Source organism: Oxyura jamaicensis, chromosome 3 (assembly GCF_011077185.1).
Source record: "Oxyura jamaicensis isolate SHBP4307 breed ruddy duck chromosome 3, BPBGC_Ojam_1.0, whole genome shotgun sequence".
NCBI classification, from domain to species: domain Eukaryota; kingdom Metazoa; phylum Chordata; class Aves; order Anseriformes; family Anatidae; genus Oxyura; species Oxyura jamaicensis.
The window spans coordinates 26,433,204-26,450,325 of NC_048895.1; the positions used below are offsets into that span (position 1 = coordinate 26,433,204).

The following is a 17,122-nucleotide window of genomic DNA, read 5'->3' on the forward strand; positions in this document are numbered from 1 at the left end:
TAGATGATGGTGATGATGAGTAATTCTGATTTTCCTTATAAGCTCACAAAATTGTCACATGTTCTTTCTTCTTGTACTGCATTTTGTGTCTTGTATCAGAGCAAAAGAAAACACACACCTCTAGTATAGAATATGCATCTGGCTGTTGTTTGATATCACAGGCATTTTGGGTCCGTATGCCACAAGAACTAGCTCTTTTCTCAGTTATTGTTTTTTGTTTGTTTGTTTGTTTTTAATTTAGTATAAAGTCACATAATGGTAGATGTTCTTCATCTTCAGAGTTTTTTAAACTTTATTTTCTTTAAATGTACTATGTATGAAGAGCCTTTTGGTACTGTTTAATGTTAAATTAACAGAAATTCAATTTTTCATTTGGTTTATCATCAAATCTGGATTTTTTTGAATATTTATCACAAAGCACACTTTTTAAAATTATTTATTCAAACCAACTTTCTACAAGAATGTTTGAAATATAGAACTGTTTTGAACTTGATGCTATTGGAGTTATGCTTTGAGAAATGCCACTAGTATTAGTTGCCAATGCAGAACATACAGGCAATTAGAAATCTGAAAGAAAAAAAAATCTGTCTGGTAGAAGTCTTGCCTTTATCATTATTTCATGACTGAGGATCTTTGTCTAAGTTCTAATCAAATCTTTACAGTTCCAGTTTCATCTAAAGAACATTTCTGGTTGCTCTTACATCTTAAGCATATAAACTGGAGAGGTCCGGCATGTAGATTTATGAAATGAACACTTCTTTCCACGTCTGTGGCATGATAATTTTCAAACATAATGAAGACCAGCAGAATAGTACCACTGTTAATTGTTCAGTCTGATTTATAGTCACTTCACACTGCAAAGTAGACAGTGTATCCTAGGGTCCCATTTATTAAAGTGAAAGGACCTCATGGAATGTGAAACAGAAACACAGTCATATTATAAAAATGTGGGCTAGAGCTGCACAGCTATCAAGGTTATATAAAAATTATTTCTAATAATATAACTTAACTGCCAGTTTCAAAAGCCCGTTTTTGCACTTCAAATCCCACCTATAAGGTGGGAAAGTATCATGTCTACTTTACAAACAGGGAAACTGAGGAAAAGCAGGTAGTGGAGTCAGGCAATGGTAGGGAATCAAGTGGAATCTGAATCCTGCCAGTTTACTTCATTACCGTTGTTACATGTAACTGACCTGCTTTGCTACTACCGGTTTTGTTTCTTTCTCCAAAAGCCACATGTAGATAAAAATCCATAATAGTAAATAATGGCAGATTTGTACAACTAGATTTTTTAAAGTGTATGTTTGTATGTGATACATATATATATAAAATCTTATCTACTTGGTAATGACGTGATATAAATTGCCATGCAGTTTACATGTTCTGCAGCAGATAAGTAGTTAAGTGTTGTAAAATTCTGGCTTTTATTTCCTTAGGGACTATTTTGTCTGTGCAGACTAAATTTAGAGATTTACGTACCCGCTTATGTATTTGTGTTTGTAATCAATGTCCGTTTTCAAACCCAATTGTGTAGATTAATTAGATTATGTCTCTACCAATTCAGCAAATGCACAGCTAGTTTACTGATTTGGACGGGTTTCAAAGTAGTGTTCTTTCCCATGTTGCATACAGCCATAACATTCCTCTCTGTCATGGCTACAACACTGCTGTCCAAGGATATTCAGCCTTTATATGATTACTCTTTTCCTGCCTGTTAGATATACAGAGCTGGTCGACTTTTTCTGAGGAGGAGGAACCATCACACTACTGAATGCTTAAAGCAGCATTCGAGTGTATTTTTGCCACTGTGAACAGATCTTACTAAAGCTTCAGGCTCTGTAACTTACTTTTCATGTTTGTTCATTATATGGCTTACAGATTTTGTGTTATCTATAATTGTTCCAATGTGCTATTGTACTCTTAGGCTTTGTACTCTGGCATAAGCATGGCTTCACTCCATTCTCTATTTCTTCCTCTGGTCAATAGGTACTGTTCCAAGTGCTGTACTTTGCAGTGCTGTTCTAATACACCCGGCTCAAATATTCTGGGTTCAAAGAGAGGTTACCCTAGGATTTTGCTTTTTTTTTTTGCACAGGAAAGTCTGACTCAATGGAGTCACTTTGCTTTAGAGAATCTTCAGAAATGGGGAAATAACAGGTTACCCAGACTCAGGGTATGTCCTACAAGATATGTGCTACTTGGCAATCGTTAGTCTTTCAGAAAGGGAGATTGGCAATGCAGAACGGCATTCAGAAGGTCAATTTAAACATTAAAAATATATATATAATTATTAATATCAACACATATGTAGAAATATATGTAATACATAATAAAATTTTACTTAAGAGATTTTCATGAGAAAATGGTTTTGAAATGTGTACTTGTTTATTGAGCTGCACAGTTCTTAGTAATTTGATAACCTGTTTTTCCCAATTGATTTATTAAGTGTACTGTTAAGTTAGTCATGAAAAGCTAGTGATATCAGAAGCCAAAAGTGTAGCAGGTACATTAATAAGAGCTTTTATATGTATTACAGTGTTCAAGTTAAAGGATCTTGTATTGTCTGTTCTTAATTTGGCTTTTCAACTTGCAGACTTGGTGATGCTCACAATTATTTCTTTAGTATTTTTGCATTTTTAATGTTCTGTTCTTGGAATTAGATTATGGCTGGGCAGCAGCTGCTTTTGTTTGGAAAGGGAGTTGCAAATGTCAGAAGGCACACACTGGAAAAAAATAGGAGCAGAAGCTATTGTTTAATCTGTTACTTGGATATAGAATAGAAATATATCTTTATTCTTCCATTTTAATCTCTTGCTTGTACTGAGAAAAAATAGCAGTCTGTACAGCCCTGTGGGTTATGTTAGAAGCTAGACATGTGACCATTTGCTGTGCACTGAAGTGTTTTGTGTATCACAGTCAAATTCCCTAGAAACAATTATTCGGGAAAAAAGGTATAGATATATCCTGAAACCTGCTAAGTAGTAAGCCTTCCTTTATGTATAGCAAAGGACTGGTGCTCTACTGTATCTGACTTTGCTTTGCACTCATGCAGAATTTTTATCAAAACTATGGAAAATATGCTGCTGTTTCCAATAATATAAGATGTCTGTATTGGATGTTATGTATACCAAAAAATTCAATATAATGACTTCCATGAAGAATTACACAGTCAAGCCCATGCTACATAGTATTGAATTATGCATGACATTTTTAATGATGGAACAAAAACAATAGCAGAAGGAAGGACAGGAAGCCTTCACTGGTTATTAGGCAGTGTGCGTGCCTACTGTCATTAGGCATGTATGTGCATGCAAATCCCCAAATATTCTTTGTTGAAACCTTAATGTTGTGCTATACAAATCAAAGCTCTATGAAGGTAATACCTAATGAGAGAAGATTAAATAAAACAAAAAACTCTAATGCAGAGAAGTTCAGAATAGATACAAACTTCATTGAAATCCCATATCCTGTTGTATATTTTCTGTGTATGCAACCACTGTATATTTGATCTTTAAAAGCTGAGACTACTCAACAAATGGGCAGTGTAATTTTCGGAGTAAGTATCCAAAAGGTTCCAAAAGAAAATTTGGTAAATAATTTTTCCAATAGAAAATCTGGTACTGTTGCACACGGCATTGATACAGAAAACAGAGCAGCATCTTTTCTTCCCACATGCACCTTTTCTGAGCCTTTTGCAGTAGTATTACTAGCATAGATCAATGAAAAATAGTTTGAGCTTATTTGGCCGCTTCCAAAGGTTACAAAGCTTGGCAATGCTGTGAGGCCTAGAATGGGCACCAGCATGGTGATACCAGGGTGCTTGCTCCATCTGTCCTGGATGTTTTCCTATTGGCCAGGGAAGGCATCCAGCCCATGCCTCCCTGTCCTCCGGACTGCAACAGCAGGTTGACTCTTCTTGTATGCTAGGACAGCAGGTTTGGTTTGTTGTCCTGCTCCAGCTGAAGTGATCCAGACCAGGCTGCCCATCAGCCCCTGCACGGCTAGTCACCAGTTGTACTTACCCTGCCCCCTTGCTCTTGAACCTCCCTTCCTCCATCCCCCTCCTGTACCAAAAACAAACAAACAAACAAAAACACCTTCTCAATCATGCTTCTTCTATACCCATACCAAATGTGGTTATATAGGCATTTTTGACTTTTGGCCTTGCAGGATGACCCAACTCTGCAAAGAGGTCCCCAGCACTCCCCTCCAGTTCAGCCATTTCTCACAAACCCATCTTTCGAAACCTGGAAAATCCAGCCATCCCTCACAACACTAGCTGTAACTCCTCTCAGCTGCTTATGTAGGTGTCAGTCACATGCAGCATATTTCTTTTGTTGCCTTTGGTAGTTCTGTGTCCTGTTTGGTTGGCTGAACCCCAGGCCAGGCCCTAATCCATGGCCTAGTGTCTGCCTGCAGGCCGAACCCTCACCAGGTTGCCTTTGTAACCATCACTTTAAAGATTACCTCTTGTGTGATAACAAGATGGTGTATGTTGCCAGAGGGATTCTTTCTTTTTTTGGAAGAACAAAAAACTCAGGAAGCTTATCAGTCTTTCTCTGAAAAACTGCACGTGTAAAACTAGTGATATCTTTGCTCCCAAATGCATTTAATTTAAATCAAATGCACCAAATTAATTTCCTCACCTCTTTCCCTCCCTATTGTTTCCTTTTTTTTTTTTTTTGTAGTTTTACAATATTACAAGTATTATAATGTAGACAAAGTTACCTGAGAGCTGATACTTAGAGAAATAGAAATAAAAGAAAAAAATGAAGGGGGGTATCTCTGAGAGAGTCAAAAAGAAATCATTTACTAACAGGCAAATTTTAAAAACATTTAAAAAGACAAAAAGATTGCTAAAGCCCATGCTTTTCTGGGGGAAAAAAAGGAAAAAGTGTTTCTCAGTGCGTGAAGGCTTACCCTGTCACAATACTCAGCTCTGTTGTATTGTCAGCGTGGTACCACTATATTACCAGCAGTCCAGTGCAAACTTGATTATTGGTATTTTGCTAGCCAAACCTCTACTAGATCTAACTTAATTTCAGGCTCTCTAGCATCATCCAATTTATAATATCCAATTATCAAAGCTATGATGTATCATTACCACTGGCAATGCTACTCTCAGGTTGTCTTGGCTTCACTTTATAGGTTTTATTTATTTATTATTACTGCAAGTTGCTGAATACACTGAATTGGTTGCTATTTTAACAAGATCTTTGGAGAACTCTTCAATGATGATGCATGTTGAGAAAAAAGCCAGAAAGCAATTTACTACCAAGCAGATACCAGATGAGTGGGCAAGAGTCCAGAGTTCATCGAAAACTTCAGCATGGAGAGAGGTTATTAGCATATGCTTGTGCCACACTTTGAAAACATAATGAGAACCAGATAAGAGGTAAAGTCATTATCTGACTGGAGACAGTGACAGGATTTCTGTTGACATAAGGGAAGTGATCAGTTCTTCCAGTGTGTTAGTTGTGGGTTGGTTAGATAAGTTTTTAGCTTTGTTCCAACATAAACAGCACCTTTTGTCAAAGCTGGAAAAATTGCAATTACAATGTATATTTTCCTAAAACTGTCTCTTAAAGTATTCGTGAAGTAATAACATAAATTGTCTCTTCTCCCCCACTTCTCATCTTTTTTTTTTTTTCAGCTGAAGGTGTATTCAGACTTGGCTGGAAAGGAGATACTGAGAGTAGTAGAATACTTCTATACGTGCATTCCAAAGACAAGTCCTCCTAAGTTTTTTTTATATTTCTAAGTATAATTTTGATGTGGTTTTAAGTGTTAAATATAGGCGGTATTTTGAGACTTACAATCCTCTCTGTTTCCAGGTGGGCCATGCACAGGTACAGCTCATGCCTCATTAACCACACCAACCAAAAGATCTTGCGACTCAGGTATGTGTTTTGTGGGGGTTGACAAGTTAGATTTTGCATAATATGTGGCTGTATAGATATAGCTTAATGATCAAGGGTAGCAACCGTACGTGGAGAATGTCAAATAAAAATAAACATTTTTGATTTGCTGTCAGATAAATATGTGTAAATATAAAAGGATGTGTATGGCAGATGGTTCATCAGAGAGTCTGGTCAAAAGTAATTCCCTAACTACACTATGTTTCCAGTTAACCTTTGTAGACCTAAGAAATACATAAGTAATTAATTTGATTTAGGTGTAATGACTGCTGTAATGTTTTGGAAATCCCTTCATTAAATGTGAAGTATCAAACAGAAAACTGTTTTGAGTTTTCTGATTGAAGATGCAGTAGAGACAGCTGATGTTTATTTGATTAAAAGGACTAAGTTTTACCTGCTTTGGGTCCTTTTAGTAATTTTATTTCTACATGGAGGATATAGATGGGATGATCTCTCTCAGAGCTAGTGACATGTTAGGTCATTGCCAGGCTGAAGGTGCTGCTTCTGCAGCAGATCTATCATAAAGAATCATACTAGCACTCGTTTAGGCAGGCAGCCAAACTATCTGTGTTGGCTCAGATGTTTTTCAGACTTCGGTTTTGCGGTGAGTTAAGAACTCCTATGATCCTTTCCACCAGCACTATTTTGGAAAGCCATGATCTCCTGTGGAGAGACACTGACAGGCATCTAGGTGATTCTAGCAGTCTGTTTCCAAAATAGTTTTTGCCTTTATTTGCATTAATATACTAATTTAGCTGGATTGAGTGCAGAAAGGAAGTGTCTTCCCATTTGATCAAGGATTCTTTCAGGTGTTTAAGGTAAATTTCCTCTGAGGTCATTCTTTCAAAAATGGTTTCAAGCTACTATACATCTGGCTGAACTGTGGTTATTCCACGTGTGCGTGGTATTAGCTTGCTTGGTCTGCAGTGAAGGAAGTTTAAGAGAAGCTACAGGAACATGTACTTGCTGCAGGTGCAGAGCTCTCAGGTGACACGTGATAATCTGTGACAATGTTGTAAATATTTGTTTTTCAAGGAACTTTGTAAATTTGGCACTGGACGGTGCTGGATTCAGCTTCTCCAGAACATGAAGATTGTGGATTCTTTTTCATATAGATGTGGAAGCATACCTAAACAACAAGGAGTGTTTGCCACTGTTTCCCTTGCAAACGAATCTGCATCACTCATTACTAAATTGTGTATTCTTTATGTTACTGGTTGTAGCATTGAACTCTGATCTTCATTGCAGGGTATTTTAAAAGCTTTCTGGGATGTTATACATATTGAAAACTAAGAGTACTATATGAATATAAAAAAATGTTACTAGCAAAATGACAAAGTCCACTATTTGTGGTGCCTTACAGGAAAGTAAAAGCTCCTTAGAGAAAAGCAATTGAAACTACTAGACATGTTGAAAAATAGCCATTAAATGGTTGGCTAACTTTGCTCAGTAGTTCTCTTATTATTAGTTTATGCTAATGTTTGCTATCCTACTTGCCTATATGTTAATCATTTTATGTGTTTAACAATAAAATAGGGAGATCTTAATTTGATGCCACAAGTTTCATCTTCAGTCTACTAATTCTAGTGGCTTTATATTGTATTATTTTTCCCCATTATCTCACTGTGTGCTCAGTAGTTTGTGTATTTGGTTTGTAGTCCCCTACACTAATAAACCTGTTAACAGGAGTGCCACTTTTCTTCAGAGCTGGCATTTTCAGCAAACTTTTCAGTGCCATTTGGAAAAGAAATAAATATCTTTTCAAAGTCTGCATTTGAGAATCGAGATAAATATGGGAATTGACAGGAAAACATTAGCTATAACGTATTTGCCAGAAATGTTATGATATCTTCGGGCTTAGGAAACAGACTATGTAGGTCAGTATTTCATACTACATTCACTTCAGTGTAGTCTCCTTTCCTAGGATATTACTTAGGTGAATACGAGCAATGTTTTTCAACACCACACATTGCATATAAACCTCTCTTCAGTAAGAATTCAACATTTCTTCTGCTCTGGAGTGCTTTGAAGAAAGAATGTTTTGGTGGAATTCATCTGTGTAATTTTTTCCCTTCAAGCATAGTTTTTCCCTAAAGTCTGCCATATATCAGCATTTGAGACAGAAAATTAGAAACTTGACCTACATATGTTGCATGCAGGTTCCCATCAGGAGGATATTAAGGAAGGCATAAACCTTTCATATTTTATTAGCATTAATATAACCATTGAAGAAAGATCAAAACAATAAATCTGTCAAGACACAGGAAAAGTTCTTTTACGAAAAACAGTTTCTACCTCATGCAGTTGTCAGCTTGCATGCTGGAGGAGCTGTTCAGATAAAAAATTGTATTATGACACCATATAGTGGTGGGTGTTTTTTCCCTCCTCTTTGCCAGAGTCACTGCTATGTTAAAAAGTATTTATATTCCAAAGTGTGCCCATAGGACAGGGATTATAATGAAAAGAATGAGTAAGAACTTGCAATCATTAGTTTGGATGATGCCTTGAAGGTTTTGGAGAGTCAGTGGTCTGAAGGTTTTGTAGGAAAAAAGATGGGACTGTGGCCTGATATATAGCTTTTTATGTATTTTGATTTGTTTCTTAATAGTTAAGTAATGTTATGATTGATGGCAGATACTCTGAGGCTTGCTCTAGTCAGTAGGGCATCCAGATCCCATTTATATTGGGTGCCTGTGTTGTGAAAGTGCAGTACTGAGTAGCATATTACTCTTCTTTTTCTGTTGTGGAACCTAAAGATGATTTAATATGCAATTCAAAAGAGCCAGATTTTAAAACATTTTCATGCAGCTTAAAGAAACCTGGAAAAAAATCACTGGAATTGTTTTAGTGCACTCAGTTACTTTTTAATTGTGTGGTAGAGAGTAATAGAAGCAGACTGTTAAAATGCAGTAATGATACAGTCAATCCATAGATTATATCTGTAAAGTCGGTGAGTATTTAAATACTTTATTTCTCAGTAGTGGTTCTTGAGAAACATGTATCTGTAATACTCTGCATTGAAATATGTGCAGAGAACTTACTTTTTTATGAGTATATCTGTCTTAGATGGGTATGGTGGTATTTATTTTGTGCAGGATCACAGTATCTGTGGTAAGCTCTGTGTCTTCTCTAGTTCAAAGTTTGAGTCTAGAAGATGCAAAGAGTTCTTCCCCTGCTTCAGCAAAGCAGTTAAGCAGATGCACGGTCCTTTTTTGAAGTTTCAGCTTTATTGATGTTCTCATACTGACACTTTGAGGCTGAACCTTGACTATCAAGATGACAGCCTTTTAGGAGTTATAGAAAGGGCAGGTTGTGGAAATACGAATCTCACAGATTTTTAGCCACAGCAGACTCCAAGAAACCATTACTTTTGTGTGATTGTTTTCTTAATCCGCATGTGTTGAGTAAGGACAAAAAGACACGGTCCACCACTAACTAGATTTTTTTATTCCTCTGGTGTGCTAAGTGCCTTTGCAAAGTCTGTATGAAAGATAAGTGAACAGAGTTTATTACATTAAAACAATGTAGAGCTATTTTGTTGTTGCTTCTAGGGACTTCTAAGGTATTCTTCAGCGTTTGACTTTTGGAGGACACAGTGTTAGAAATCCAACCTTCTTAGAGCTCTCGCACCAAGAGGAAAGTGATGATAGAACAGCCTTCAAGAAGCATTATAAATCACCCAGCCCTGGCAATAATAGTGCCCATTAGAGATGCTCTTTTTTTCCCCTGCTCAGTTTCCAGCTGTACTAATAGAACACCACATCAAGCAAGGCTGTAAATAAAAGTTATAACCTAATAGGTGGGCACTGAAGTGGAACGGACAGGAGCTGAGGCATGGAGGCCTTATTACTGCTCATCAGCAATTATAAACAGGATAAAGTGTCTGGGACTTGCACTGATGCAGCAAGAGCTAATAGAGGCTGGGAAATGACACTATACCATGATCAGATGATGTATGTTGATGGGTTTTTACTATCTCATCATATTACCTATTTCTGTGATGTGTTGTATTATCTGTTCTGTGCTTCCATATGCATCTGGATAGACACATTGGTTTCCCCTGCTGCTCAAACGAGTTTGGTCTTTTTTGCACACACACTTTGCATCAGTTTCCAGTAGTGGCTATTTGAGAGCCTTCTCAAACTGATGATTATGATTATTGTAGATTAAAATGTGCCTGGTGATAAGGATCGTAATAGTCGCATCTGTAAACAACTTTAAAGACTTGCTGCAGTTGTAGGATTTATTTTCAGTATCACATTGTGCAGTTTTACAAAGTGACCCTCATTCATTATGATACGGTCGTCTTTCCTTTCATTATGGATATGGTTGTCTTTTGCCCTGAAAACCTCCTGTGCATTTTTAGACTAAATTTATCATAACCACTGTCTCTCATTGGAGAGTCTGAAGAGACAGGTTTGGGGTCAACATATCAAAAAGTTTGTTACGAGTCAGCTGTAGGTGTGATGATCCTTGCCTATGAGTTACAAAAACTTCAGCTGTTCCTGGGAAGTTTTTTAAGAGCTTGTTAGCACACAGTAATTGGTAATATTCACAGAAAAGTCTTTCATGATCTTTTATCTATCACAGTGTCTAGCACATTTCTGTGCTAGACATCTAAATCATCTCTTTACAAAGCCACAGAGAAAAAAAAATGCCTTGAAATTTAGCCTGTACTTGCTTTAATCTAAAGAGAAGTTTTGCAAGCATCTTCATAGTTCATACATTAATCACTCATGCTGTTTACATCTGAACAGAATTTTTGTCTATAGTAGTGGGAAAAATACAACATTCAGAAATGAAAAGGTGTGCAGCAGTATGATGGCAGCATGTGAAAACACTGCCTTCTATCCTTGTCTATTCAATACACCCAGGATAATTTTTCTGACATCTTAAGAATTTAGGACAGGAATACTTACATCTGCCTATGTCAAAATACACTAAGCTAAGACAAATAGAAACCCATTCTGATCATAGTTGGTATTTATTTGAAATTAACTTTCACACATACAGGTTCCTAGGTGCTCCCTTCCTCCTATGCATTGTGCATAAAGTGAGGATGCCAGTTAGTTGAAGTGGCCAACTCGACAGCAAATGTAGCATGACTGTGGAAGCACTATTTCCTATGTTATAAAGAAGGGATTAGAAATACCCACAGGCAATGTTTTGAGGATGTTTATAAATGTGCTAGTAATTCCTCCTCTGGGAATAATCCCCTTCTTCTAATCAATCTGTTGAAGCCATTTATGACAGGTTAATACAGGTCTTAAAAAGAAAATAAAATTATTGCTCAGAATAGGATAACTAGATAAATGTGATAATGTGTATACTTAATAATATTTGCCATTTTGTTCCATTGTATTGCCCAAAGTTGTAGCAAAGCAGGTTAATGTTCTTATGAGCATGTAAGACAGTCAAATGTGGTATCCATATCAGTGGTGCATCCTTTCTGAAGACAACAGAAAAACCTCGGAAACAAAAGATTGCTACTTTGCCATTGTGTGGTCTATCAGTGTAGCTTTATATTTAGCTACCTTGTGCAGAAGGTGAGATTTGGTGTATACTGGTTTAAGTGGCAGAAAAGCGTACCGATTTAAGTACGTTTGGGTTACACAGGTATGTATAGCTTATGAGAAATTAGCTTTTTCTCCCCTGTGAGGAGGGGAAGAAAAGCACTTCAATACTGTAAGATTAAAAAACAATAATTTAAACCTTTTATTAGGAAAAGAACAAAAGGTCTCCTGGCCTGTATAACTTCTCAGCAGATGGTGAGGCACATCCTTCTGTGTAACTCCAGCTATTTGAGATCTGTCCCGTGCTGTCAGTTCATGCAGAGTCAGACTGATTTTTTTCAGATCCAGCATCTTAATGGAGAAGGTCCCTCCAGATACTTTGCTGCCCTTATTTATTCTCTTAAATCACCCAAATTCATCCTCTTATATTCTTCGTGCTGTTTGGGTACGTACTTGAACCTTCCTTTTTCACTACTGCTTCACAAAATAACCTGTGTTCAGCTTTTTTGATTACTTGTAAGTCCATTCCTCATCTTTCACTTGTCTTAATCTCTTTTTGCTGCTCTGATTCAAATTTTTCATCTGTTTTCATAATGGAATTTGGGGTATGAAAATAGAAGGCTGCATTGGAAGTCGAACAACTTTGAGGATAATGTGCATAAGTCGAGAGGACAGGCTGATCTCCTGGAAGGAGTTCACATTAATTTGTAAGCCAATAGGAAAATGACTTCAAATGCCAAATTAAGGGCAGTACCGCATGATAGGAGAATAAGATTGGCTGTGTTAGGAAGAGCATAGCTGACAGATGAAGGAAGAGGGTTTTGACCTCTAGTTAGCCCTGTAAACAGGCACCCACGGTGACTGTGAAATCTGTGTCTTTCAAGTTTGTTAAGCAGGGACTGCATAAGCCTCTCAGCAACCTGACCTGGGTTTTAGGGTTACCCTGCTTCAAACAGGAGGCTGGGTTTGGGGACCCACTGGGTCTGATAGGTGGTTTTCAGTCTCGTGGGTGAAATGCTTGCCAAGTACCAAGTTGTATGTTTGTAAGATTATCTTCTGAAATTCAGATATGAGTACGTCTTTGTATTAAAGCCTTGCAGAGTTGTGACAAAGGGCTTGTCCTAGGATCTGTTGAAACAGTAGATAACTTTATTCTTTATGTATAGTTTGAATAAAATGAAACAACCTTTTATATCCATTTTCGGTAGTTTCAGGCCATGATTAGTCTTCTAAACTATCATGAACTCTCTGTAATCAGTTTAACTGACTTTTGACAGCTGGTTAATATTTATTATTAGAGAATATACAAATGAGCTTATTTGGCTTTATGACCCCAGCAGCTCCGATTTCTTTTATTTCTAGCATCTGCCTACAGACTGTTAGAAAGCCACCATCCCCAAATAACAAAATCAGCTGAAAACTTCAAATAACCTGCATTTGCGTTAATTTTAGGGACAAAGGAACTGGGTCCCATGTCCTGCCTTTCCCACCTATAACCCTACCTTAAAACTTGATAAGAATATCTGTTGGAACAGGACTGGGGGAAATGGGGTTTGCATTATTCCCTTTTGGGTTTGCCCAGTGACAAAACGATAGGGAGAATGCAGCAGAAAATGGTTTGATCGCTGGCTTCAGAACCTGTAAGGGCCTCTGCTCCTGTCAACCTGAAGAACTGAGCAGTTTCTACTCAAGTGTGTTGCAGTTATTAAGCAGCACCTTGATCTAATCTGTTCAGATCAGAAAGGCAGCTTTCTTATTGGTGGGCTTGAGTAAATGAGACATAGAGCTTTTGTAGTTTTTCGTTTGGTGTTTTATTGCACTTGAGGCTTGTTCAACCAGTTCAGCATTAACTAACTGGCCTGAAACATATTTAAAAGCACGTGGCCACTTAAATTTGCTAACTAATGATTTCAGTGAGCATCAGAGAGCTTCAAGTACAAGCTTTCACTATTTTCTGTTTAGAAAATAATTTTCATGAGGACCTTAAAATTATATGGAAGTAGTTTTAGTCTCTTGGAATTATGCTAAGCGTAAACAGGGGAATGTATCTTAATACAAAATAAGAATTTTCTTTCTATTTTTATGTTCACTGGTTGTTATGCAAAAAAGTTATTTCATTTTCCTATTCCAGTTCCAAATCATTATCCATAACAGAAACTTCAGGGAGTAACTAATGAGACCAGCATCCTGGGGCAAAAGAAGGTTGAAAACGAGCTAGGTGTAAGACACAAGACATCAGGGCATCTTCGTATGTTTGTTGATCTCTTCTACTTCCACCTTTTGGAGACCTGGTCTTCATTTCAAGCTAGTTTAGATGCTCCCAAATATCCTCTTTCAAAACAGTGAGAGTTTCCCAGTAAAAGTCTGACTTGTGACGTATTGGAGACAGCAATAAAGTGTGCAGAAACTGTATTCTGTGCCAGGACAGGTTGTGTTTTCCCCATGAAATTGCTAGGAAAAATAACAATCAAAATATAAACTGCTTTTTATGTTTTATTTAAAATAACTGAATTGAAAACAAACTTGCAGATAGATAAACTGTACTTTTCAGAACTTACACTTAATGCATTCGGTGAAGTACTTATCAAAATACAAGAGCTTTCAGGTATTTTTCTTACCATTAGTCAGACACAGTCCTTGGAATGATAGTCTCTCATCGCAAAATTTCTGTTGCTATTGGCATCACCCAGGTTCTGCAGTTAATGACAAATAAGGTTTTTTTGAAAGATAAATATTGAAAATAGACATTTTTTCCCTGCTAGCGGGCAAGAGTTCTTTACAATTCCTCTTCTGAATCGGTGTCTTAGCCTTGGAAAACCCTCATTATGCCAATGGGGGAAGGGCGCACTCAGAAAAACTTGGTGTGTGAGTGAAAAATAACAGAGCAAGTAGTTTCTATATAGAACGGGGTTTAGGCTATTAGTTTGAAGAATTACTTCCCTGAATACTGTGTACCGTTTGATTGATGAGGACATAGCTGGAGTATACTACTAGTATTTTGAAGCAGAGCAGCCCTGCTTATTTATGCACTCTTGAATTGACTAGCAAATCTGCAATATTTATAGCATTGCCTATTCATGTTAATCCAATTTTAGAGAACTTCACAAAGCATAAGAGGGCTCTCAATTAAGTCAGCAAAAACAAAACAGCTTTCGAATTTCCCATTTTACCAGAGCCAGTGTAAGCTTATTTGTACATTTGCACAAATGTATTCATATATGTAAATATGCATATTTGAATACTAGAAAGTAGGCTTCAGGTGCTCTGGAATGCCTGGGATGTTTGATTTGCTTTCATAACTTTTTCATCGTGTATATTCCTGCGTTGCAGCTTTTATCTACCTTTTTGTGGTTCTGTTTTTCCACTTAGCTCTCCATACTTGTTCATTATGCCTCCACTTTATAATCCTGTTCTTATGATTCAGAGTTCAGCGTCACCAGAATCTGCCTTTGTCCCTCTCCCAGCCCTAGCCCTAAATTGCTAAAATACATTATCTAAGATGCATGAAATATAAACACTTTCTTCAAATGTTTACGCTCCTAGCAGGAGAGATGGGCAGCAAGCATCAGGCTGAGTGCTCAGCAGGAGTGGCCTGCAGGACTCTTCTGCCTGCACAAACCACTCTGATGTTGCGGGCTCCAGAAGTTTACAGACCTCGCTCTTTGACGTGACTCAGGGAATGACCGCCTCTGCCCTAGGTCTTCAAATAAGCAAGATCCTTCCTCTGCTCAGCAGCAATATGGGTGGCCAGTCCCTTACAAACTCTTCCAATGACTTGAAATATGTGCTATGCTAATCCGTCAAAGGAACTAGACAGCGCAGGTGCCTGAGTCCATTTTGTACTTGGTCAGATTAATTGGGTGGATAAGTAAAAACGCTTAAGAAATAAATTAACATTTTCCATTAACTGAAGCCATACTGACATCAGAGAGTGTATAGGGAAGGGAGTAAGGCAGGAATTTAACCATGAGGCAGATGTAGTACTGGAACCTAAATATGAGATGAAAACTAATTCACTTCTTGCTTAATTTAGCAATTATGAAATTTCTTGACAAGAAAGAACAATATGCATTTTCTCACTCTAATTATAACTTGCATAAAATGCATGCAGTATCCTATGTAGTTCACTGTCTGTCATGTTATTTTCAACTTGCATTTTGTTCATCTAAGTTACCAGATTAGTCTCTTCCGTTTCATTAGAGATGGCAGTTAATAGCCTCATTAAGTTACCCTGCAGTACGGCAAGCTTCCTTTTGACTGATGGTAGTACCAACAACACAGGCTTAGAGGAAAAAATGTAAGAGAGCTAGGAAGGAATTAGCACATATATTTATATATTAGTGCACTATATATATATATTCATCTTCCCATCCAGAAATTACGTACTTAAAAGATAACTGAGGGTGGAAGGGGCCTATGGAGATCATGTAGTCCTCACTGAGAGCAGGCTAGGCACTATGACCAGTCAAACTTTGGGCACCTCTGAAGATGGAGCCTCCACAACCCCTCTGGGCAACTTCTCCCGGTACTGGATCCTCCTCTACAGTTTAAAAAATAAAAATAAAATGCTTTCTTATGTGTAAATGGATAGTTACTAAAATTAATGTTTTGGCAGAGGGAGGGGAGAAGGCAAGTTTTGCTGACAGAGTCTGAGAACATCAGTGATGTTTCAGATTTGGTTTCATGGCTGTAGGGTGGTTGGTTGGTTTTGCTCATTAGGGCGGTAGGAAACAACTGGTGTTCACTGGTTTTGTTAATTGGCATGGAAATCATAATTTCTGTAAAGCAGCTTTTGGGGGTTACTTCTAGTCTTCAGGGTGATTTCACTGGGGGCCTCCTGAGGCAAAGAAGGGGCTGATAGGACTTGGCTTCTGTAGGGGGTATCCTATAGCCTCTCAACTCCACCTTGTGATGGGACAATGAGCTTGATAGCGTCACAACTGCTTTTAAACTCTACGTGGGGGAAAAAATGAGTGAAATGGGGATGCTAAGGGTACTGTGCAGTGATGGTAGAAAAGGTTGTGTGGTTAAACGTTACCAAAGGGTTTATGTAAGTGGTTGAGACATCTGTCTGTAGTGTTTTAAGAAAAGCTGAGGTGAATTCACACAACAAATTCCTTGTGAGAGCTTCCAGAGAGGTGTATGCTTCAGTTTGTGAAACATCTCCTAAATGCAGTCTTGATTGCACAAGGGAACAAGATGCTCATCTCGATGTAAACACCAGAGTTTCAAAATAAGTGTTTTCACAGCATGAAACAGCAATGGGGAGGAATTGTTGGGGTCATCGCTGGCAAACTCTGCTTGTAAGATGTTAATCTTGAATTTCTCTCTCTTAATTAATAGTCGACAAGCAAATGTGTTTTGGAGTAACTGTGTTAATTTTAGGTTCATTTGAAGTAGAGGAGATTATTTTAAATAATGATTCTGGTAAATGTACTAGGAAAGATTTGTAAAGATGCAGTTTCCTCTAGATGAAATTTCTAATGCATAGTCAACATGCCGGGGAATTAAATAATCCCTCATCTAAAAATGGAATAATGAAGAAGAAAAGAGGGAGGGGGGACAAGAAACTGGAGACAGGGCATTGCTCAGATTCAAGTTAATCCCTGTTACGTGGTTATTGGCTGTGACTGTGTGAGCTTCTTCATGGACAGAGGTTTTAACAGCTCAAGCTCCTTTTAAAATGGTTTC

The 17,122-nt window shown here is 37.6% G+C and overlaps 1 protein-coding gene across 1 annotated transcript in view; it reads left to right on the forward strand.

Annotated features, from left to right (window-relative positions):
- ZFAND3 (zinc finger AN1-type containing 3) overlaps nucleotides 1–17,122 on the forward strand; it is a 134,245-nt gene that overhangs the window by 96,263 nt on the left and 20,860 nt on the right. Inside the window, exon 5 of the mRNA XM_035320267.1 lies at nucleotides 5,835–5,900. Coding sequence (XP_035176158.1) covers nucleotides 5,835–5,900 — 66 coding nt within the window. The remainder of the gene's footprint in view (nucleotides 1–5,834; nucleotides 5,901–17,122) is intronic.